The following is a 22,778-nucleotide window of genomic DNA, read 5'->3' on the forward strand; positions in this document are numbered from 1 at the left end:
CAGATAGACCTAGCCAATGAACTCTTGCCCAAGGAGAATTAATTCAGCCTGAATCCAAGAGACATATAGGAATTACTGTAAGAACAGACTAGGATGGGGAGAAAGGGAGAAAAGCACATACAGTCTGGACAGCAAGGGAGAATTTGATTTATTTTTTCCAACCTTAAGGCGTGTAGACAAAGAATGAAGTGCCTTTAAAACCTAAGAGTGTTAAGGAAGGACTTTTGGAATACAGAATTTTCACACAGAGAATTTAGCATATTAGATCTGGGAAATACCTAATAGTCATTCCAGTTCAGCCCTTTGCTTTTTACAGAAAAGGAAACTGAGCAAAAGGGATATCACAGAATATTCTAGGCTCCCCCTGCCCTGAGATTCCAGGGGTTTCAAGACCCTTGATCATGGCAACAGAAGTTAGTTTGATTCCAAAGGGAATTGAGAAACACTGTATGTAACCCTGTGACTTTCTCTTGGATCTGAGCAGATTCTGGAAAGGGGACAAGGATAGGAAGAAAAGAAAAGTATCTAAAGTAGGGGCTTCAACCTTTTTTGTGCCTTGGAATCCTTTGGCAGTTTGATGAAACCTATTGACCCCTTCTCAGAATAACATTTTTAAATAACTGAACTAAATGATGAATTTATGTGTGAAAATCAAGATGTAATTCCCCCCCCCCCCCCCCCCCCCCAGCATCCATTTCAAGGTGCCTTGAAATCTATCTGCTGGGAGTCCATGGAACCCTGATCTGAAGGGGTAGGAAGAAGTTCAGGGAAGGAAGCAATAGGGAGAGGGAAAAATAAGTGAGAAAGAAGTAGAAAGAGGCCTTCCTGGGGAGGTTTGTGACTGATTCTGCAAAGGCAAAGGTAGCATGAACTGACCCCCTAAGGAGGCTTCTCCCTTTCCACTCTATTTTCTGTAATGGAAAAAAATCTTGGATTTGGAAATCAGAGACCTGTGTTCAAATCCCAGCTCTACCATTTGCTAAGAAATTTCTTTTTTTCTTTCTGGCTTAAGTTTCCTTAGTTGTAAAGTGAAGGAATTAGATTAGATTAGATTAATCTCTAAAATCCCTATCAGCTCCTGTCCTAGGATTTAGTCAGTAAGAGCCCTTCCAAACTGTGCATCCAATGTCCGCTGTCTGTCTCTGTGTTTTCCTTGACCCTGTTCCTTGAGCCCTAGGCAACAGCTTCCCCATGTTTAGGAGACCCTCGTCCCCAGCTTTGCCACCTCCACAGTCAGACACATCCGACATCCTTCCATCCCTCCCTCCTCAGGGAGGGTGCCGGGTCCCAGGCTTCCAGGGCCTCACCCCCTGGTCCCCTGACCGGTCTGGGCCCAGCTACACGGCTGCGGCTCCAATTACGACCCTGCCATTATGAATGCCATTGGAGCGCTTCTCTTTGATGACAGTTTCTGGGCTCCAGAACAGATTAGGGGAAAATTACAGCCGTAATCTGTGCCGCACAATTGCGGGGCCATAAAGAGGGATGGGAGCGGGGAGGGAAGAGCGATGGCGTTCCCAAAGGTGGCGCACCGCCGAGCAGTGCCAGGGACTTGGTAAATGAAAAATTGTTTTAATTCTCTCCTAGCAGCAATAATTTGATTCTTCATAAATTTTTCCATCAAAGTGTGGTGAGGAAGAGCGGCTGTAAAAACGCAGACGTGTGACAGTGATAAAAGATGGGGGAGCAGAGTGGTCAGCTGAAGGGGGGTCAGGAGCGGCGGGGAGGGGGCGGAGGGCCGGGGTCCCACAGCCTGGAGATTCCAGCCGCAGCCAGCCTTCCCTGGGTTATGGTGCATGAGTCTCAGAGCCAGGAGGGAGCTTGGGAGGGATTGTTAGGAGCGGGAGGAGGCCTCCTGGATCATCTGGTTCAGCCCCCTCTCTTAACAGAAGAGGAAACAAACCCCAAGGAGGAGAACTGCCTTTGCAGGGCCACATAGGTAGCATCAGAGCCAGGATTCGTTCCAAGATCTCCCGTTCTTTCCATATTCCCAGGCCTTCATTCTTAGAAATGGGATTATCTCCAAGAACAGAGGTTTCTAGTTCAGAGCTAGCCTCTCACCTCCGCTAGTCAAGGCCGGTGTCCAGCAGGGTCAGGACTGCCTCCCTGGTCCCTGGGCTTGCAGGGTGGGAGCCCACCTTCAGGCTAGATGCTCTGAACTCGCATGCAGCCTCTTGCTAAGTCCTCATAGCAGGGAGGGAACCTCAAGTCAATAAAGAACCTGGATCTTCAATTGGGAGAGCAGAGGGCTAATCTTGACTCAGACACTTTTTAAAGCATAACCCTGGGCACAAATCATTCCACCTTTTCTGAGCCTTAGTTTCCTCATCTGTAAAATGTGGGAGATGGGCCAAATAATCTCCAAAGGCCCTTCCCTTATAAATTTTTCAATCCTTCTAAACTTAATTCAGCATCATGTGCTGAGCTTTGGTCTTCTCAGTTTTATGAATGTTTCTCCTTCCTTGATCTGGCCTTGAGATTAACAGATTCTCTTAGGGGGAGGTCTCTGAGGACCCCCAGAGGACAGGGTAGACACAGACATATATAACTGAGCAGGCAGCTGGTGGGCAGGGGCTAGCTTTGCCAGCCTGGGGTAGGGGGCTTGGATCTGGAGGAAAGGGGCTTTCCCTCCCAAACCCCAAGAAACAGGAGAGTCCCCTTTCCCTTCAGAGGAAACGCGGGCTGGCCCAGCCTTGTCTCTGTGCGCCTCCATCTGCTCCTCCCTCCCTCTGATAACCCCTGGAATAGAGGTGCTGATAACCCCTAGAAATAGTCCCACAGTAACTGGGGAACGGCCCCCCGGGAGAAGGGAGGCGGTCACGGCGCCCGGCGGGACTGGCCGGACAGGTGAGGGCTGCAGAGCTCCCAGGGCCCGTTGGCAAACAGGCGGTCTCTGTCACCCGGCACGCTTTAAGCAGGGCACCCGCCCTCTCGCTGCCTGCCCCGAGACAGGCCTTGGGTAAACATCCCACTGGGACCGGGCCGCTCTCCTCAGAGCCAGCCTGTTGAGCAAACCCCCTGAACCGAACTTAACTCAAACAGCAAACTTCTCAGAGACGGGTTGGGTGCTTCCAGCTCGTAATAAATTAGCTGTAATAAAACAATTACAAACTGTTTGCCCACAAAGGGGCGGAAGTGGAGGGCCCTCTGGAAGCAGGAGGCGGCATGGGGTCAGAAGAAGCTGGGCTCCAAACAAACAACCGTTCGGCTGGCCGCCGGGGAGCTGGGCCCTCCCCAGGAGCTGGGCTGGGAGCGGGGCAGGGGAGGGGGCCAGCAGCTTCAGAGTTAATGCCGGGGGTCACAGGCTGGCAGCCCCTGCAGGGCGCTCAGGGATGCCCGCGGGGCATTTTCTGGGAGTCACCCACTGGCTTCTCTCCTGAATGCCCAGCTCCCTGTCACCCTCTCCACGCCCCCTCTGCTCATTCCTTGCAACAGGAAAATGAGAATGCTTTTCGCTCCCCTTCTTACTGCCATCACTAGCCCTTCTCCCTCTGACCTGATGCTTTCCTATCTACCACCCACCCAAAAGCTTGGTGGCCTCCAGGTCACTCCCTTCCTCAACAAGCCCACATCTGGCTCAGTTTTTCTGTCTCCATCCTCGAGGATGCCAACCTACTCACTGGTGACTCCCTTGGAGCCCGTCACTCTCAGTTCCCCAGCTCATTCCCCACCTCAGTCCCACGGAAGGATGGTCGGGCCAGGCCTGCCATCACCCACAAGCACACCTCCTCCACCTTCGGGAAGCCTGAATTCCTCATTCCCCCGTAACCTTCTGGTTTTCCGCGGCTCCCTCTGCCTTCCTCCACCAAACTCTGATCCTTGTCTCCTCTTCTATCTTGTGACACCCCAGTCCTCTCCCAGGCCATGTGTTCTTGCCACTTTTCCGTTTTTTGACCCTTTGGTAAACCAGTTCATCTCCACACCGCCCTCCTTCCTTGAGTTCTTGGCCCCCTTCTCATACTACTGATTACACCCTGTCAAGCTTCAGCCTTGAAAAATCTGATTGTAAATCCTGTACCGTCTGTATTCCCGGGCCTTCCTTCTTAGAAACGGAATTGTTTCCAAGAACAGAGAGGGGGATTTCAAGTCCAGGGCTAGTTTCTTACTTCCACTGGTCAAGGCCAAAGTCCAGCAGCGTTCAGGATCTGCCTCCCTGGTCCTTGGGCTTCAAGACTCTTCAGGATGGGGGGCCCACCTCTATGCTGGATGCTCTGAATTCTCGTTCAGCCCTTGCTAAGTCTGCACAGCAGCACAAGTCAAGGAGGACCCTGGATTTGCAATTCGGAGAACTAGGAGATCAGGGTGCTAATCCTGGCTGACACTTTATTATTACAGTAGTACCAACTGCCACAAATTATTCCACCTTCTCTGGACCCCAGTTTCTTCATCTGTAAAATGAAGGAGTAGGATCAGATAATTTCCAAGGTCCCTTTTATTCTTCTTTTTTTTCCCCACTGAGGCAATGGGGGTTAAGTGACTTGCCCAGGGTCACACAGCCAGGAAGTGTTAAGTGTCTGAGGTCAAATTTGAACCATGGCTGGTGCTCTAACCAGTGTACCACCTAGCTGCCCCAGTCCCTTTTTTTCTTAAAATTTTTCAATCCTTCCCAACCTCTGAATTTAATTCAACTCAGCTGATTCAATTCAATTCAAGTTGACCTGAGCTTCCTGCAGCATTGGATCTTCTTTGAGTTTTATGAATGCCTACCTAGTCCTACCACCTCCAGCTACTCCCACCATTAGCTGCCTTTGTTCCCACACACACACGCTGCTGAATGAAGATGGAGAAAATCCCCCAACTGTTCTGGCTGAGCCCACTACAAGTTTGTGCTACCCAACTTCGCCTGGGTCCTCAGCACTGCATCTACATCAAGTTTATCAATTCACTTTCATCCCTCCTCAAAACTCCCACGCCTCCTCCTCCTACTTTCTCAGCCAAGAAACTCATATTTTTCAGAAAAAAATGAGACCATTCCCCGTGAGCTCACCCTGCTCCCCTCTTCCTCCTCTCATTGCTCAAATCTCTTCTTTGCCTTTTTTTTTTCACCCCTTTCTCCCATGATGAGATGACCTTACTCCTTACAAGATTTAATACCTCTACCTGCACAAGCGACCCATTGCTCCTTCTGTCATCCTTACCCTAACACTTATCCCCCAATCTACTGGCTCCTTCCCCTGATTGCCTACAAACACATCTATGTGACCCCCATCACAAAAAACATCCTTACTCACCCCTTCCACCTCTTATGTCTCTTTTGCCATTTGTGGCAGAAAAGGCCACATCTCCAACAGGGGCCTCCACTTTGCTCACACTCATTTCTTAACCCCTTATAATCTGGCTTCTGACCTCATTCTGCTGAAATTACTCTCTCCAAAGTCACCAATTATCTCTTAATTGACAAATCTAATGGCCTTTTCTCAATCTTCTTTCTTCTTGACCTCTCTGCAACCTTTGGCACTATTGATCCCTCTCTTCTCCTTGATAACCTTTTTTTCCCTAGGTTTTCAGTCTGACACTCTCCCCTGGTTCTCTGCTTACCTATTTCTACCACCTCAGTCAACTTTGATGAGTCCTCTTACAGATCAAACCCCCAAACTGTAGTGTCCCAGAGGAGGATTCTTTTTCAGATAGACCACTTCTCTCTCTCTCTCTCTCCATATATATATATATATATATATATATATATATATATATATATATATATATTGTGTGTGTGTGTGTGTGTGTGTGTGTGTGTGTGTGTATCCCCCATATCCAAGCTGTTGCCAGGACTTGCTGACTTTACCTCTGCAGCATTTCTTAAATACACCCCCTTCTCTACTTTGACCTGTCCCCACTCTGGTGGGTCCTATTCACCTCACGTCTGTATCATTGCCACAGATCATTAGTGGGTCTACCTGCTTCAGTTTCTCTCCACTCCAATCCATGCTTCATTCAGTCACTGAAGTGATTTTCCTAAAACACACGATCATGTCATACCCCTTCCTCCATACTCAATACATCTCAGTGGTTCTCTATCACCTCCAGGAAGAAATACAAAAGCTGTGTTTGGCAATTCCTAGCTCTCTCCTATCTTTCTAGTCTTCTTACACTCTCTCCCCAACAAGTACTCTTCCATCCAGCTTCCTGGCTGTTCCACAAACAAGACACTCCATCTGTCAGCTCCTGGCATTTTCTCTGGCTGTCCTCCATGTCTGGAACCCTCTCCATTCTCCCCTCAGACTACTGAACTCCTTGAATTCCTCTAAGTCTGACTAAAAGCCCGCTTTCTCCAGGAAGCCTTCCCTAACCCCTCTTAATTCCAATGCTTTCCCTCTTTTTTATTACTATTTACCCTGATAGAGCTTGTTTTGAATGGATTTGTGCACATTGTCTCCTCTATTAGCTAGTGAGCTTCTTTAGAGGAAGGACTGCCTTTTTATATCCCCATCACTTAGCAGAGTATTTGGCGTACAGGAAATATTTAATACATGTTTACTGGCTGCCAACAGTTCCTACTATGTGCCAGGCGCTGTGCTAAATGCTTTTTACAAATATTATCATAACCTTCACAGAGATTCTGGGAGGTAGGGCTATTATCACCCCCTACTTTACAGTCGAAGTAGCTCAGGTAGAGGTTAAATGGCTTGCCCAGGGTCAGACATTGTAAATGTGCGAGATTAGATTTGAACTCAGTGTCCCTAACTCCAGGCTCAGTGACGCATCCATATGTGTGGATGAGGTGGGGCTGAGGGGAGATTTTTCCAGGCCCTGGGTTAAGAGGTCTCCCTGGCCTTGGGCCAGTTCCATGAATCCCTGTCCCACTCTTGTAATGAAACAGTCCCAAATGAGCTTGAAATCACAGAACACATTAAAAATAACCTTTGTTAGTGCCTTTTGTGTTTCATATTACACTCATTTCCAGAAATCTTTCCTCTCTCTTGTTCTCAAAATTTGAGTGCTGTTTTCCCCTTGTAACAAAGAAAAACCCTCCCCTGATAACTTCACTGTTGGCCCCATTCTGCCCCAGCAGTCCCTTTTCTAGGAAGGAGGAAGCAGAGATAACTTCTCCCTGGGCCACGAGCATCCTCGTTGTTTTCTTGGTCCTTCCATCGGCCCTCCTAGCTCCCTCGTGATGCTAGGGCAGGGGAGTTTGCCCACTCCGATGCCTCAGAGGTTTGGGGCAGGAAATCCTTCTCATTGATCTCTCAGCTCAGGATGGCCCCGAGGCAAATGGGCCCCACATCTAATGAACAGAACCATGGAAGGAGAGCCAGCGTCCTGGCTGAAATCTGCTTCCTAGGCTGGTAACCATTCCTGTTCTTGGGTCTAGTTTCCTTACCTGTTAAATGAGAGGTTTGGATCCAATGATCTCTAAGGTTCCTTCCAATTCTGATGATACTAGGGAGGGGACTCTTTGTTCAGGGAACAAAGACCCTCCTACCTTGGATCAGGTAGGACCAGGAGGCCCATGGAGCAGACTTTTCCTATCCCCAAAACAAATATATACGTTTATGTATATGTATCTAGGTCTCTTTCTTCACAGAGAAAAGGGGAAGGGGAATGAGCATTTAGTATGCACCTACATGTGCCAGGAACTTGCTAAAGACTTTACAGATATTATCTCATTATCTCTCATCCTGTCATAAGGACAGGGCTCCAGGGCTTCGGATAGAGGGTAGCCTCGGTAGGGCAGGGTTTGGGAGGCCAAACCTTCCCCAAGCACTGCAGCCAAGCGCTCTGTCCCACTTAACAGGGTGGAGAGATCCACCCTGTATCTGAAGTTTCCCTGTTCCCCCTCCCTCCCCCACAGACTGTTTGCAGCCAAGTGCAGCGGCTGCATGGAGAAGATCGCACCCACGGAGTTTGTGATGCGGGCCCTCGAGTGCGTCTACCACCTCAGCTGCTTCTGCTGCTGCGTGTGCGAGAGGCAGCTCCGCAAGGGCGATGAGTTCGTGCTCAAGGAGGGCCAGCTGCTCTGCAAGAGCGACTACGAGAAGGAGAAGGACCTGCTCAGCTCGGTGAGCCCCGACGAGTCCGATTCTGGTGAGTCCCCGTCCTGCCGCTGGGAGGAGCTGAGGGCCGCGCGGGTGGGGAGGAACGGGCAGGGGGAGCACCAGCTTTGGCAGACTGGGGCCTACCGGGGCCTACCAGGGCCTACCCAGGCCTACGAGGGCCTGGGGCACCTCAGTGCCCACCACAGCCGGCTGCAGGCCTTCCACCTCCCGTCTCCCAGCCTGCGCCTCCATGACCCACCCCCAGTGACAGTCTGTTCACAGGCTGCAGTCCTGAAAGAAACACCAGGATGGAGGCTGAGCCAGCCCTTTCAGATGGCCAGGACCGGCCTTCTATGACATAACCGAGATTTCTTTCTCCCTGTGTCCCCTGTCAGAGCCCCCACTCCCATGACCTCAGTAACGAGTCCCTTGATACGGCCCTCCCAGCTCGGTGGCCCAGGGATTGGTCCCTGCTTATTGTTCAGTCACTCACTCTGACTCCTCAGGACCCTAAGGACTCTAGCACGCCAGTACTGTCCACGTGGTTTTTTGGCAAAGCTACTATAGGTTTGCCGTTTCCTTCTCCGGATCCATCTCCACTGCGGAGCTGATGATGGGCTTGAGAGAGAAGGGGGACTCTCCTCCCTCCCGGCCATTCCGGGCCTGCTGCTGGCCCTGGGACAGCAGAAAGCTGACAGCCTCCAAGGCCGGTCCCTCCGACTTCTACCCTAGTCAGATCACATTTGGAGTGTTATGTTCATTTTTGGAAGAGCACCAACAAACTGATGCAGCATCAGGATGTGGTTGCTCCAGCCTCTCAGTGGTTGAAGGAACTGGGAATGTTTTGCCCCGGTAGAGAGAAATTTAGGAGGAATGTGATTTTAAGTATTCTTGAAATAGTCAAGGAAATTAGCTTCTCTAAAAGGAGAAAGATTTCGCTTCACATTAAGATCATTTTAACGAAAGCTGCCTGACATTAAACCTGGTTTTATTGTGTAATAGTGAGTTCCCTGTCAACAAAGATCTTTCCATTTTGTTTCAATGGCACAAAAGAGGACACCTGTATTGGCTGGGGGAGGAGGGTTGAAGAGGAACAGCAAAAGAGGCTCTTTGGAGCCGGTGAAAGTCTGAGACTAGTGGAGGGGACCCACAGCACAAGGGAACATGGGGGAGGACATGAGACTCACTGGTCGTCCCAGGTCTCCAGGAGCTTGAGTATGTAAAGGAGTGACCACGGCAGGGCTAATCTAAGACTTCTTCAGAGGGAAACCTCTAGCTTTGGTTTAAATCAGTTGAACCTTATAATGCAGCACTTGTAGAAAGACAGTTGCCCTCTATGAACACTGGAGGTTCATAGGTAGACACTGTGAGGATGGAGAATAGGAGAAATCCTGAACCAAATCTCATAGACCAATTCTATCTGTAAAAAAGGGAAGGGGGCAGAAGCTGCCTGAGCTTCTACTCAGAAGAGGAAGAGTTTTGGCTTACGATCCAGCACGGGGACTTAGACAGATTTATACAGAATTATATCTTTTTTAAAATTGTTATTGTTCACTCCTGTCCAACTCTTTGTGAAGCCATTTGGGGCTTTCTTGGCAACAATACTTGAGAGGTTGGCCGTTTCCTTCTCCAGCTTATTTTACAGATGAGGAAACTGAGGCAGGCAGGGTTAAGTGACTTGCCCAGAGTCCTACAGATTTGAACTCTGATGTAGAGTCTTTCTGACTCCAGACCCAGGGTGCTATCTAGTACACCACCTAGCTGCCTGTGTAACCTCCAAGTTCACTTTGCAATGAAACCCAAGACCCAGATCAAGTCTTAGATGTACTCTTTACTATCTGTGTGACTTCAATTAAGGAACTTAAGGTGCTTAAGCCTCGGTTTACTCTGTAAAAATGGGACAATAAATTTTCCCTGCCAGACTCCCAGAGTTGCCGTGAAGATCACGTGAGGTCATGAATGTGAAGTGCTTTGTAGATGGTAATGTGCTATATAGATATAAATGATCATTGTTTTATTGATCATATTAATCCTGGTTCCAGAACCTGGCCAGGACAGGCCATTACTACCGCTAGTCCCCAGAAGGAAGGCAGGAAACAGATATGCTGATTCTAATATCCAGCCCCTCCTTCCCTTGCCCATGCTGTACGTCTAGGCCTGGGCTCCATCAGGTTTTTGTTTTTTATATGGGACCATTGACGATTGATAATGATTCTCTTTCTCTAAGGTTTCCAGAGCACTTTCCTCCCAGCCTGAGAGATAGGCAGGCCTTCTCTTACAGAAGGGCCCACCAAGCTTCCCAAGGGCTTGTGGCTTGTCCGAAAGGGTTGGAGCCAAGACCCAAACCCATATGTTCTGGCTCTGAGAAGCCTAGTGCTCTATTGACTAAAGCTGATTTGGAAAAATATACAATATCTGTGTCCATGTAATCAGTGCATGTGTATGAATGGCTTTCTTCTAGACTGTGGCTTAAAAAAAGTCTCTCATCTCCACTCTTTATTTTTCCCCTTGAAGAAACACAGACCCCTGTATCTGCCAATCACTTGTAAAGCCTGGTTCATTCTACCTCTGGCATTGTTACCTGTCACACAGACACTACCCTAACTCAAACCCTTATCACCTCTTGCCTGAAATATTATAGCAATATTCTAATTGGTCTCTCTGCCTCCTCACTCCCTTCTCCAAATGCACTGAAACACAATTGACAAAATAATTTCCTAATTATTCTGCTCAAAAGTCTTTAGTGACTTCTAGGATAAAATATAAAATCTTCATCTTGACATCTAAAGCCCTCCACAATCTGACTCCTGCTGCCCACTCCAGATCATTTCATATTATTCTCCCTCACACATTCTATGTTGCTTTCAAAATGGCCTGAATATTTCCCAACTAAGAATTCCCCATTCTAGGAATGCAATTGATATTGTAGCTGAGTGCCCCCTCCTTTCACCACAACTCTCAAGAGAATGCATAATCCTTAAGGCAAGAATTATTGAATTGTTTTTATTTTTTATTCTAGTATCCAGCAAGTTTAATAAATATTAGTTTAATTGCATATGATAGGAGGGCAGGGATTAAGGATGTGTATTTTAAAATGGGTTTTTGCCCACATTTCTCGATTCACTTCAATTTCTTCTCCATTCTCCTATTGTACTTCCCTTATCAGGCTATATTCATTTTCTTTTTTAAGCCAGTCCTATCCGCATATGGTGGAAATTGACCCCAGAGATGTTCTTCCCTCTTCCTATGTATGAAATAAACATGTCAACTTCCCTATTCCAATTGAGGGCATCACTACCAACCCAATAACATGCTCAGAAGCCTGGGACCTTCCATCCAATTCCTTCTCTATCATCCATCCCTTGTCTGTTCTTATCAGTTCTGCCACAATAACATGAGTCCCTTTCTCTCACCTCATACTTGGGCTACCCTAGTTAAGGCCCTCCTCCCTTGCCCTCTGAGTTACTCGACTCCATCCCTAACTGGTAGCCCAACTTCTAGTCTCTCCTTTCAGTTCACTACAGATTCATTTTCTTGTTGTACTGACCCAGAACATCTCTCTTCTGCTCACATACATTCTGAGATTCCCTATTAGGATCACAACTATCTCGAGCTAGGAGAAACCTTAGAGCTCATCTTGTCCAACCCCCTCGTTCGGGGAGCCTAAGGTCCAGAGAAAGGTGCCCATGGTCACACAAGTAGTGGATGGCAGAACTTAAAACTCAGATCCTAGTTCAGTACCCTTTTCATCAGAGAATAAAAGGCAAACTCCTCAATGACATTTAAAATCCTTCATAAGTTGCCCCTAATCTACTTTATTATTCTTGCCTCCACACACTCTCTGCTCCAACCACTGAATGGTTTTGTCATCTGTAAAATGAGCTGGATGAGAAAATGGCAAAATACTCGCGTGTCTTTGCCGAGAAAATCTCAAATTGGGTTACAAAGAGCTGGACATGACTGAAACAGCTGCACAATCATCTATTCCTCTAGAGCCTTCACGGATGCCCTTGTGGCTTCTTCTTGGTCTCTGACCCTGAGTGGAGGGGGAGGGACTAGGCTTAGCCTTGGGGAAAAGGGGGGGCCAAGAAAGACTGGTGTGTTGGGAAGAGCCTTGGGTAACTGTGGGACTACGGGCAAACTACTTCACAGTGGTTCTCAAACTTTTGTTTTCAGTATCTTTATCCTATTACAAAATAATGAGAATCTCTCCAAAGCGTTTTTGTTTATCTGGGTTATATTTATAGACATTTACCATATTGGAAATAAAAACTATTTTTGAATTTGTAGACCCTCTAAAAGGGTTTCAGAGATCCCCAGGATTCTCTAGACCATACTTTGAGAACCACTGTCTTAGAATCTCGGAATATGGAAAAGAAAGTTTGTGCTACTCTCTTCCACATAGGTTGTGAGTAGTGTTTGTGAAGCCCTGGAGAAATGGGAATTAGAGTTATTAGTACTTTCCCCCAGTCCCCATCTCAGATGGAGAAATAAACTCAAAGAGGAGAAGCAGACTGGCCAATGGCTAAGGGGACCTTCCAGCCAGCTCTGAAGGGATATCTAGGACTGTGGAAGCTAGAAGAAGGGGCTCTGTACCTGTCTTTTCCTAGTCCCAGATGCCTTCAAAGGCCCCTTACTATGTCCCCTATGTGTTGTCCACAGTGAAAAGTGACGAGGAGGATGGGGACGTGAAGCCAGCCAAAGGCCAGGGTGGCCAGGGCAAAGGCAGCGACGATGGCAAGGACCCTCGGCGGCCGAAGCGACCCCGGACCATCCTCACCACACAGCAGAGGAGGGCGTTCAAGGCCTCCTTTGAAGTTTCCTCTAAGCCCTGTCGAAAGGTGAGTCCTCTCATGGACCCTGGCCAGGAGCAGGGATTGCCTCGTCCTTCCTAGTCATATCCCCTTCCAGCCCGACCAGGCTCCCTCGCCAAGTGGCCCTCAAGCATTCCCCGTGTCCTGGAAGTTGGCCGTCTCTTGCTAACTTATCAAGGTCAGGCGGTCTTGCAGAGGAGACCAGGAGAACTGGGTTTGAATCCTGAATTAGGCAAGTCCAAAAATAGAAAAGGCTGCCTGAGGTAGGAATGGCTTCTCCAAGCTGGAGATATTTAGACAGAGGCTGTAGAGGAGATTCCTGTAGAAGTGTGGAGTGAAGGAGAGGCCCCCCGAGAAAGGATCTGGGGGTCTAAAGAAGGGAGATGAGATCACTGCCTTCCAATAGATGGACTGTTATAGAGAAGATGGGTTAGACTTGCTTTGTTCATTCCAAGAGGGCCGAGACAGAATTAAAGGGAGGCAGATTTAGGCTAGAGCTATGGAGATATTTCCTGTCAACTGGAACTGTTCAAAAATGACAATGAAAGCTGGTATTTGTAGGTCTTAGGAAGCATTCAAGAGATGCATCCCTCCAATTAGGGGAATAGCCCACCTGATAGGAAGACTGAAATCCTGCCCGCCCAGGGCCATGTTTCTAGATCTCTTCCTGGCTCTTTCCAGGGGAAGGTTTATTTCTAGTGAGAGAGGCTGAGTTAGCCTGAGGCCATTGTGGAAGATAAAAGATGGCTGGGAAAGAGGGAGACAGAGGGAGCTGATGGGTACTTCCTCTCTCCCCGAGCAGGTCAGAGAGACGCTCGCTGCCGAGACAGGGCTCAGTGTCCGCGTGGTCCAGGTCTGGTTCCAGAACCAGAGAGCCAAGGTGAGTAAGGGAGCATTTCATTTTAACCGCCCATCTCCCTCCTAGCTCTTCCCTCTGGTTCCCCCTGCTTCCCCTCCAGCAGCCAGGCCCAGGGGAGATGGGTGGGAGCCGGACCTCCACTGACGCGGCTTGTCTTCCTTTTGTGCAGATGAAGAAGCTGGCAAGAAGGCACCAGCAGCAGCAGGAACAGCAGAATTCGCAGCGGCTGGGGCAAGGTGTGTGTCTGTGTGTGCGCGCGCGCGTGTGTGTATGGGGTCTCCCAGGGCTGCAGGGGTAAGGGGACCACAATGTGAGGTCATACCACGCCAAGCAGAAGCTTCTTCTGTTGGGAAAAAATGGAGGCTGGGGGTGACACAATCAGAATGAATACATTTATCAAGGGCCCTGTTTCCCTGAACCTCAGTCCCTAGAAACAAGAAGACAAATTGCAGGTCAGTTCTGTCCAGCTTAGAGCCTGCTCAGCAGCACCTCTCCTGAAAGGAGGTATGCAATGAGAATATTAGGAAGCTTAAAAAGATAAGGCTCCTGAACAGGATCTACAATAGCTGTCTTTTAAAAAGTGTTAAGGGTGTTTGGGACCCAGCTTTAAATTCAGAAGTGAACATAAGATTTAAGGACTTAATGTTGGAAGGAATGCTAGAAATCATATAATCCAGTGCCTCTTAACCCAAGGTTTATGAACTTGTTTTAAATTTTTAAAAAATGATTTCAGTATCATTAAAAAAAATCCTGTGCATTTAAAAACATCATTAAAAGGGTTTCATGAGATTGTTAAAGGAAGAATCATATTAAAAAGGTTAAGAATCCATGATCTCATCAAACTCCAGTCCTCTATTTTATTTTTGAAGAAAATGAGTCCCAGAGAAGGAAAAACCTTCATGGATCCAGAGCCAGCAAATAGCAAAGCTAGAATTCAAGCCCTGACCCCATAGAGTCTAAACTCATGCTCTTTGTCCTTTCCTTTCCTGATTGGTTTGGTGGTATCCAGAGCCGAGGGTGGATATTTTGATGTTCCCTGGTGGGGAGCAGGGAGAGGCTTGTAAAGTGGTCCACACTATCAGGACTTGAAGGATGGCTCAATATGATAAGGCAAATTTAATCAGGATAAACGTAAAATCTCACACTTGGATCCAAGTAATAAACCACCTAAGGATGGGATGGAGTGAGCAAGGGAGACATAGCTGGACAATATTTTCCTTGAAAAAGATGTGGGAGTTTTAATAAATTACAAAATTACTGTAAGTCAATAATATAATGCAGCATCTGAGGAAGCTTCTGTGACAGGCTACATTAATAAAATGGGGTGGGATGGCGGGGCCGGTGGCGTCCAGAAGGAGGGAAGGAAAGCCTTCTGCCCTGGTTAGGCCCTAGCTGGAGGGCTGCGCTCCGTGCTGGGCCACATTTTAGGAAAAACATTGACAGTCCAGGGTCCATCCAGAAGAGGCTGCCAGGACTGGAGACGGCCAAAGGAGAATCAGTTAGATTTATAAGGAGCACTGCAAGTAGCTTCGAGTAGCTGAAGGGCTTTCCCAAGAGAGACTAGACTTCTTGGTCCCAGAAAGTAGAACTAGGATGGGGGCCGAAGTTGTGAGGGATTTAGCTCCAAATAAGGGAAATCACCAAGCAGAGTTACCCAGGCCAAAGAGAACCCTGTCTCTGGGAGCTCTTCAGGTGGAGGCCAGACAGATGCTTCTCCCCTGGGTTCTTGCTGACTGTGAGTTTCCATCTGGTCCCAGGGCTTCTTGCCCAGCCCTGGGGATGTCTGGGGATGGGGGAGGGCAGTGAAGGACCTTCTCCTGTCCCTACAGAGGTCCTGTCTAATCGAATGGAAGGAATGATGGCTTCGTACACACCACTGGCCCCACCCCAACAGCCCATCGTCGCCATGGAACAGAACACCTACGGTAGCAGCGACCCTTTCCAGCAGGGCCTTACACCTCCTCAAATGCCAGGTGACCACATGAACCCCTATGGTAAGCCACCAGCCCCACTGCCCCATGGCCCCAGGGTACCCCCGCCCCCACAGGGCCCCAGGCCCCTTGTCCCCCTTCTCCGGGGCTCCTGGCCCCCCACCAGGGCCGTGTTTCTGTGCTCCCCAGAGACCGCCCCTCCCTCGTGCCTTCATTTCTCATGGCTCTGGCCTCCTCCCCATTAGGGCTCTCCTCCACCCCTTTCTTTGTGCCTTATACCCTAAAACCTTGGGGTTCTGGGCCCCGTAATCCTCCCTTTTGGCCCTTCTACCTCCAGTCTCCAGCCTCTCTTAGGAAGAGGTGTTTGGGTGCTTGCAGCTGATGCCAGTTTCTGTCACCATCATGAAGCGCTCTGTGGCTGGGCCCAGGAAAAGGCTCCCTAGCCCTCCCCTTACTTCTCCCACCCCCTGGGATGGGGCAAGAATCAGGAAGTGCCAGGGGACCGGCCCCCTTTATCCCTGCCCCCTTTATCCCTGCCCCAGCCACTCCAAGTCAGCAGTAAATAAGTCAGACCCAGCCCGTCCCCTCCTGAGGGCGGTAAACCCGGCCTGGCCCTGCCCCTCACCATTCTGTGCCCCGGCGGGCCTTCCCTGGCACCAGGCCTTGGGGGCTTCCTCGGGGCTGGAGGCTTGAACGCGGCACTTAGGGGGAGTCTTGGGAGGGACCCTTGTTGGGAGGCGGGAGGGGCCGTTTCGGAGGCCAGAGGCCATGAGGAGATACAAGGGGGGTTTGTGTGGGTGCGAGGGGTATGAGCACATTTCTCAGGCAGCCGCAGGCCCGGGGTCAGAGCCTGGGGGGCAGGCCCTGCCCCCTCCTTTTCCCCACCTCTGTGCAGATGGGGTGCCCGGGTCCTGAGGTTCTGTGCTTGCTGGGGAGGGGCCCCCGGGCCAAGGTCCAGGGCTCTGACCCAGTGTCTGCTCCTCAGGAAACGACTCCATTTTCCACGACATTGACAGTGATACCTCCTTAACGAGTCTGAGCGACTGTTTCCTGGGCTCCTCCGACGTGGGCTCCCTCCAGGCACGAGTAGGAAACCCCATCGACAGGCTCTACTCCATGCAGAGTTCCTACTTCGCCTCCTGAGAGAGAAGGGAGCCCCAGGGCTGGCCGGAGGGTCGAGGAGGTGGGCAGGCCAGCCGAGCTGCCCAGACAGACTCACAGCCATACGGTGCCCGCCCTCCCCACGGTCCTGGCCGGGCCCTCCCAGCCGCTGGGGCTCCTGCAGCTCCTGGCCCAGCCCAGGAGGCCCGAGGTGCAGCCCGACTCCTGCGGCTCCCAGCGGGGCTGCCCCGAACAGATGCCCGCAGAAGCCTGGGCCCTGGCGCTTTTGTTGCTGATGGAGACCTATCACCCCAAGGAACCCCCAGGCAGGGCACTTGGACAGCCTGGCCCCCCGCCCCTCTGCCTCCCCACCACACTCCCCTCTGCCCCTCCCAGGGGCTTCCTCGTCCTCCTCCTGGTCGTCCTCGTCCTCCTGTTCCCAGTCTTTTTTTGGAAGCTTAAATTCGATATATTTTTTTAAACCCCTTCCCCTCATGAACGACACCCGCCGCGGCCCTGCCCCCAGCAAGGGCCCTGCCCCCAGAGCACCCCTTCCCTGGCAGAGGCCCTGCCCCTCACTGCATGCCCCAGAACTCTTCCTTGTGGACAAGTTGCCAGTCAGCCTGTGAGAAGTGACCGTCTCTGTGCCGCGGCGCGCTCTCCCCTCCCTCCTTCCTCCTCCTCACCTCCCCTGCCGGGGTCAGGCCTGGCCGCTGGGCCCAGGAGTCTGGCTATGGGTTTCCCTTCGGAGACCCCCTGGCTCTGGGTCCCGTAAAGCTGCCCCTCGGGGGCAGGACGGAGCTGGGAGACCGGCATTTCCCAGGTGCATTTCCCTTCCCTCCCTCCCCTTCCCTCCTTGAAGAAGCCCGCCTCGTTTCCCAGGGGGACAGCGTGTGCCTTAGGCACTGACCTCTGCACCTGGACTAGAATGTTAGAACAAATCTAGGGAACCCGGTCCCGCCGGCCGCCTTCTTACAGAGGAGGAACCGGCCCAGAGAGGAGCAGCAATGGGGCCGTTTGGGGGGGAGTGGCCCTGGGGCCTAGACTTTCCTGGCGCCCCCTCCTCAGTCCCCCAGGGCTAGGGAGAGGGAAGGGGTCTGTATGGGCAGAGCTGCAGGACAGGACGCAGGAGGGAGGAGTGTGGCCCAGGCTACCTGAGGCCGGGGCCCAGGGATGGAGGGCCTGCACGGCTCCCTCCAAAGGGACTCAGCTTTTCCTTCAACTTCCCTTCTCCCCGCAGCCCTCCTTCTTCTCCTTGGTCCTGCCCCCCCCCCCCAGCTTCCCCAGAGCACAAACCTGCAACGAGGCTCCGGGCCCTGGGGAGGAGTGTCCCAGCTGGGAAGGACCCTGGGAGCTACAAGGAGAGAACCGCGAGCTCACCCTCACAGCCCACTTTTCTCCCCCAAGCAGGGAGGGGAGTCCCAGATTCCCGGCAATGCGAAGGGCCTATCAGGGCTCAGACACAGCGCCCTCCCACCAGCCTCTCTGTCTGACCTGGGCTTGGGGGGCCGGGCAGGGGAGGCAGTGACCCAGCAGCAGTCCCCAGCCCGGCGGGAGAGAGTGCTAGAGAAGGAAGAAGTAAATCCCGTGGCTCGAGGGTTCCAGCCTCAGACTACCCGACCTGGGCAGAGAAGAAGGAGCCAGGACAAAGAAAGGGGCACATTCTTTAGGGAGAAACCCGGGGCACAGAGAGCGATCTGGGACACCGAACCTCAGAACTGGGAGGGACGTCAAAGGACCTCTAGTCCAACTCCTTCCGGAACGGGAATTCCCCACTTCACTACCTCCTAATTAGGAATTTTTTCTTTAAATTTTCCTCTTTGCAATTTCTACCCATTGCTCTTAGTTCTATTGCCAAACAGGAGAATCTAATTCCCCTTCCAGTGAGAGCACTCCAAGTACTTGAAAATGGCAATTGTATTCCCTTCTCCTTCCCCTTCCCCTAGCCTTCTTCAGACTAAACATCACCTGTTCTCTGAGTGGACCCTTATCTGGCATGACCTCCAGCCCCTCAGCATCCTGTGCACTGTTCTCTGAATTTGCTTGTCAGTGACTCTCCTAAAATGGGGCATTCTGAACCAGACCCAATGCCCGTGTCCAGTCTGGCCCCAGCAGAGGGCTATGGCCCCCTCACTCTCTTTTCAATAGTGGGCTTCTCTTTATGCAGCCTCAGAATGAATTAGCCATATTGTCCAAGAGTCCAATAAACCAAACCCCACCACTTTTTACACACACACACACACACACACGCACACACACACAGCCACTTGGATTTTTTTTTACCCCAAAAAAGAACTTTACATTTCTATTAAATTTCATTTTATTAGATTTGACTCAGTGTTCTAGGTTTTCAAGGGGTTTTTTTGGATATTGATTCCGGGTTACAGGCTTACCTCTCCCTCCCAGTTATGCCAGCTTTCTCTTCTATTGACTCATTCAGATCATTGATAAAAATGGCAAATGTCATGGGACCAAGGACAGAGCTCAAGAAGATTCCACTGGGGACCTCTCTCCAGGCTGACATCCATTAGTGACGATTCTTTGGGTTTTGTTATTCAACTAGTTTACTAGCATCCAATCTTTTGTCAAATGTTTGGGGGGAAATCCAGGTACAGTATACCTGTAGCATTTCCTTGATCCACCCATCTACTAACCCTGTAAAACAAAGAAAAAGTGAGGTGAGTCAGATATGATCTATTTTTGATAAGTCCTTGCTGGTTCCTTTTCAATTGCTCAATTCAAGCATTATGCACCTACAGTATTTTGTGCTAAGCAATGGGGATACAAAGAAAGAAATAAACAGTTCTTGCCTTCATGGTACTTTTAGTGGCTCGTGGACCAATTTTTTAGTAATATATTCTAAAATTTGGCCAGCAATTAAATTTAATATTACTGCCCCAGAATGAAACCTATCCTAACCTTTTCCCTAAAAAAGGAAATATTTGCTTATTTCCAGACCTGTGTAGCTTTCTCATCAAGATTTTTTAAAAATCAGCAATGACTCAATAATTCTATCTCCAAGAATCCTAAAATGTAGATCTTCTGGGTCTCATAATTTGAACCCAAGGAGAGCAGCAAGATAACTCTCTTTTTAAAAATTAGTGTTATCTTTGGTTTTATATCACCTTCATTTCTGAAGATGTCCTTCCTTATTCCCTTACACAATAAGCCAGGCTTTGAAACAAGGAATAAAAGAGAGGAGGGAAAAAGCAATTCTATAGAACTTAACAATTTGCCAACCTATTTTAAGGTATTTCCAAGGGCTGAGCCTGGAATCTGGAAAACCTGAGTTCAAATCTAGTCTCAAATACTTAACTAGCTGTGTGGTCTTGAGCAAGCCACTTCTCACCTCTGTCTGCCTCTACTATAAAATGGATATTGCAGCACCTACCTCTCAGGGCTGTCCTTAGGATCAAAGGAGATATTTGTATTATCTAACTTAGCACAGCTCCTGGCACATAATAGGTGCTTAATAAATGCTTCTTTCTTCCATAATCTTCCCAGTTCAGCTAAGGAGAGAAAGTGCATTTGTTTTTCCAGAACTAAGTTTGGCCATCATCATTGCACTGTTCTTGCAATTTCGTTCTATAGCTTAGGGACTCTGCCCAGCCTGCTTTTCTTCAGTTCCAACTCCCTGATAACCATTTTTGTCAAACTCTAGGTCATTATCTTGGTGAGAAAAAAAGCAGTAAGGCAAGCTCTGCTCTGTCTTTGTCATCTGTTCCCATCATTCTTTCCTGAGCAGACTTGGTTCCCATCCTATCCCAAATCTTCATGCCCCCAATACAGCTTTTTAGAAACCCTCACTCTTTCTGCTGTCCTCTGTTTCGCCAGCAGCTTCAGGTCATTTGGGGCTTTAAGGCTCGGGACCCTGTTCCTACCCAACTGTTTTACACTTTTGCCTTCATTCTCAGCACCAAACTATCAAGAGTACCACATTTCAATCTTCTATATAGGTTTTTTAAAATATAAGGTAGTGTATGAGTTCCCTATTCATCCAAATCAGTCTCTGGATGATTTCTTCTTTTCTCCCTCACTGAAATAATTTGTCTTCAAAGTATCTTAACTTTGTTAGCTATTCACCCTGCCTCCATCTGTTCTGGAGCCTGGAGTCACTTTTATATCTTTTGAATATAAACTAGGGGAAACTCGGCAAGAACATCAGAATGCTCCCTGAAATAACATTTAGGACTTTAGGGGTTAAGTGGTCCAACTCCCTCACTTTACCACTGAGCAGGCAGCCTGTGACCTGGGTAAGGGCACTTTACCTGCTCCAGCCTCTGCCCAGCGACGCAGCCCACAAGTGACCTCAGAGTCCGTGGGAGTGGGGGACAGCTTTCACCGGGCTAAGGGTCTCTCTCTTGCCCAAATTTGGGCTCAGCCCTGCTCCCCAAGGATAAACGCATGGATGAGAATCAAAGTGTGGTCAGGCGAAGAGATCCCTCAGCCTCCTGGCTCAGCCTTCCCCATTTACAGAGGAAGATGCTGAGCATTTGCCCAAGATCAGATACCTAGCGGGTAGTAAGTAGCCCCATGTCTCCCGACTCAAACTCCAGTGCCTTTTCCACCCATCATTATGGTGTCTAATGATCACCTAACATAGGCTCAGCATTTCCATAGCTATTTCAGGGGATGGAGAGTCAGGTTTTTGCCCTTAGAGGTGCATGGCCTAGTTGGGAAATCTATGGAACGATTACAAGACAGGATGTCTTGGTGAGCTGTGCGATGAGGGGAGGATGGGAGTGGTCAGGGAAGGCTTTGTGAGGACGGGGAGGTGGGACTTTACTAGGCCTTGAGAGCAGGGGTGTTAGGACAGGTGGGGTGCAGAGAGGACTGGGGGACACAGAAATGCACCTGGCCAGTGTGGGGGGCACTGGGGAAGCCGGGGGTCTGCACTGAGGAGGGGTGGCAGAAGGAGCGGAGGGGAGTGGAGCCTGGACCACATTTTGTCCGTCTCTAGCACCTTGACACAGACCTGGGACTAGATGGGGAAAGCCACTTGCTCTTTCTTCCTCCTCCTGTCTCCCCATCGAGAGGAGGAGCCTGGGAACTTTAGGAAGGATGGTAGGGTGGGGCTCCCACACCTCCAGAAGGCCGCTGGTGCTTTAGGGATCTACTTTGTACTTTCGCTAACTGCCACCTCCTGAGGCCCTAGTAACTGGTCATCCGAGCCCTGCCCGGTGGAGACTGGGATGGCCAGTGACCATCGTGTTCCCTAGGGAGGAAGGGGAAGGGAAGTTGGAGCGACTGCCCTCCTTGCCTCTGATGCTCAGACCCAGGCCCCTCTCAGTACCCCCCTGACCACCCCCCACAAAATTCTGCCCATTTCTCCTTCCTCTCCCCGGCCCAGAGAAAGGGAGCAGCCTCGCTGCCTGGGGTGGCGGTCTGCGACTCCTCGGAGGAGGGACAGACGCACCATGGCTGTGAGGGCAGGAATACACATCCATGAGCACACACGCACATGCTTAAACATCACCACCAACGCCCCTTCCCATCTATGTACACCCCCTGCACAGACATGCTCACAGATAGGGCTCAGTCAGTGACTGCAAAGGGGCTCAGTTACTTAGGACTTTGGGAACTCTGATTTTGAGGAGGCCGCCTTGCCGTGTCCTGTGGCTGTGCCCATCTTTTCCCCTCTCCTTGGCTCTCATTTTTCTCTTTCCTTTTTTCTGCATCTGTCTCCATCTCTGTCACTCTTTCTCTCATATCTATCTGTTCCTTTATCCTTCTGTCCTTCCGTCTCTGTGTCTCAGGTGTTCCTGTGTACCTTGTAGCTGAGGTGACGCTGTTGTTTAACTTGTACAGAATCTCACTGCCCAAACCCCCTCCCCTAAAGCCTTGCTCCCCAACCCCCTCTCTGGTGTGCATAGGCTGACATTTTTATTTAATAACTCGTCATTGTTAAGTTATTTATTAGCGTTTACAACGTCCTTTTGCCACTCTCTCCCTCCATGTCCCCTTCCTTCTCCCACTCCAACCCCCGGCCCTCCCAGTCCAGCCGGGTAACAGTGTCTGGGCCTCCTGGCCCTCAAGCTCATAACCTCTCGCTTCTCCCCACAAAAAGAAAAAAAAGAAAATGGAAAAAAGACAACAC

The 22,778-nt window shown here is 49.9% G+C and overlaps 1 protein-coding gene across 1 annotated transcript in view; it reads left to right on the top strand.

The window, feature by feature from the left end:
- The window catches only part of LMX1B (LIM homeobox transcription factor 1 beta), a 166,203-nt gene extending 146,179 nt beyond the window's left edge, over positions 1-20,024 (top strand). The window contains exons 3-8 of the mRNA XM_003757148.3: positions 7,793-8,025; positions 12,639-12,817; positions 13,593-13,670; positions 13,819-13,885; positions 15,479-15,643; positions 16,566-20,024. Of these exons, the coding sequence (XP_003757196.1) occupies positions 7,793-8,025; positions 12,639-12,817; positions 13,593-13,670; positions 13,819-13,885; positions 15,479-15,643; positions 16,566-16,723 (880 nt within the window). The 3' untranslated portion in view covers positions 16,724-20,024. The remainder of the gene's footprint in view (positions 1-7,792; positions 8,026-12,638; positions 12,818-13,592; positions 13,671-13,818; positions 13,886-15,478; positions 15,644-16,565) is intronic.
- Positions 20,025-22,778: the final 2,754 nt, after the last annotated feature.

This window comes from Sarcophilus harrisii, chromosome 2 (genome assembly GCF_902635505.1).
Source record: "Sarcophilus harrisii chromosome 2, mSarHar1.11, whole genome shotgun sequence".
NCBI classification, from domain to species: Eukaryota; Metazoa; Chordata; class Mammalia; order Dasyuromorphia; family Dasyuridae; genus Sarcophilus; species Sarcophilus harrisii.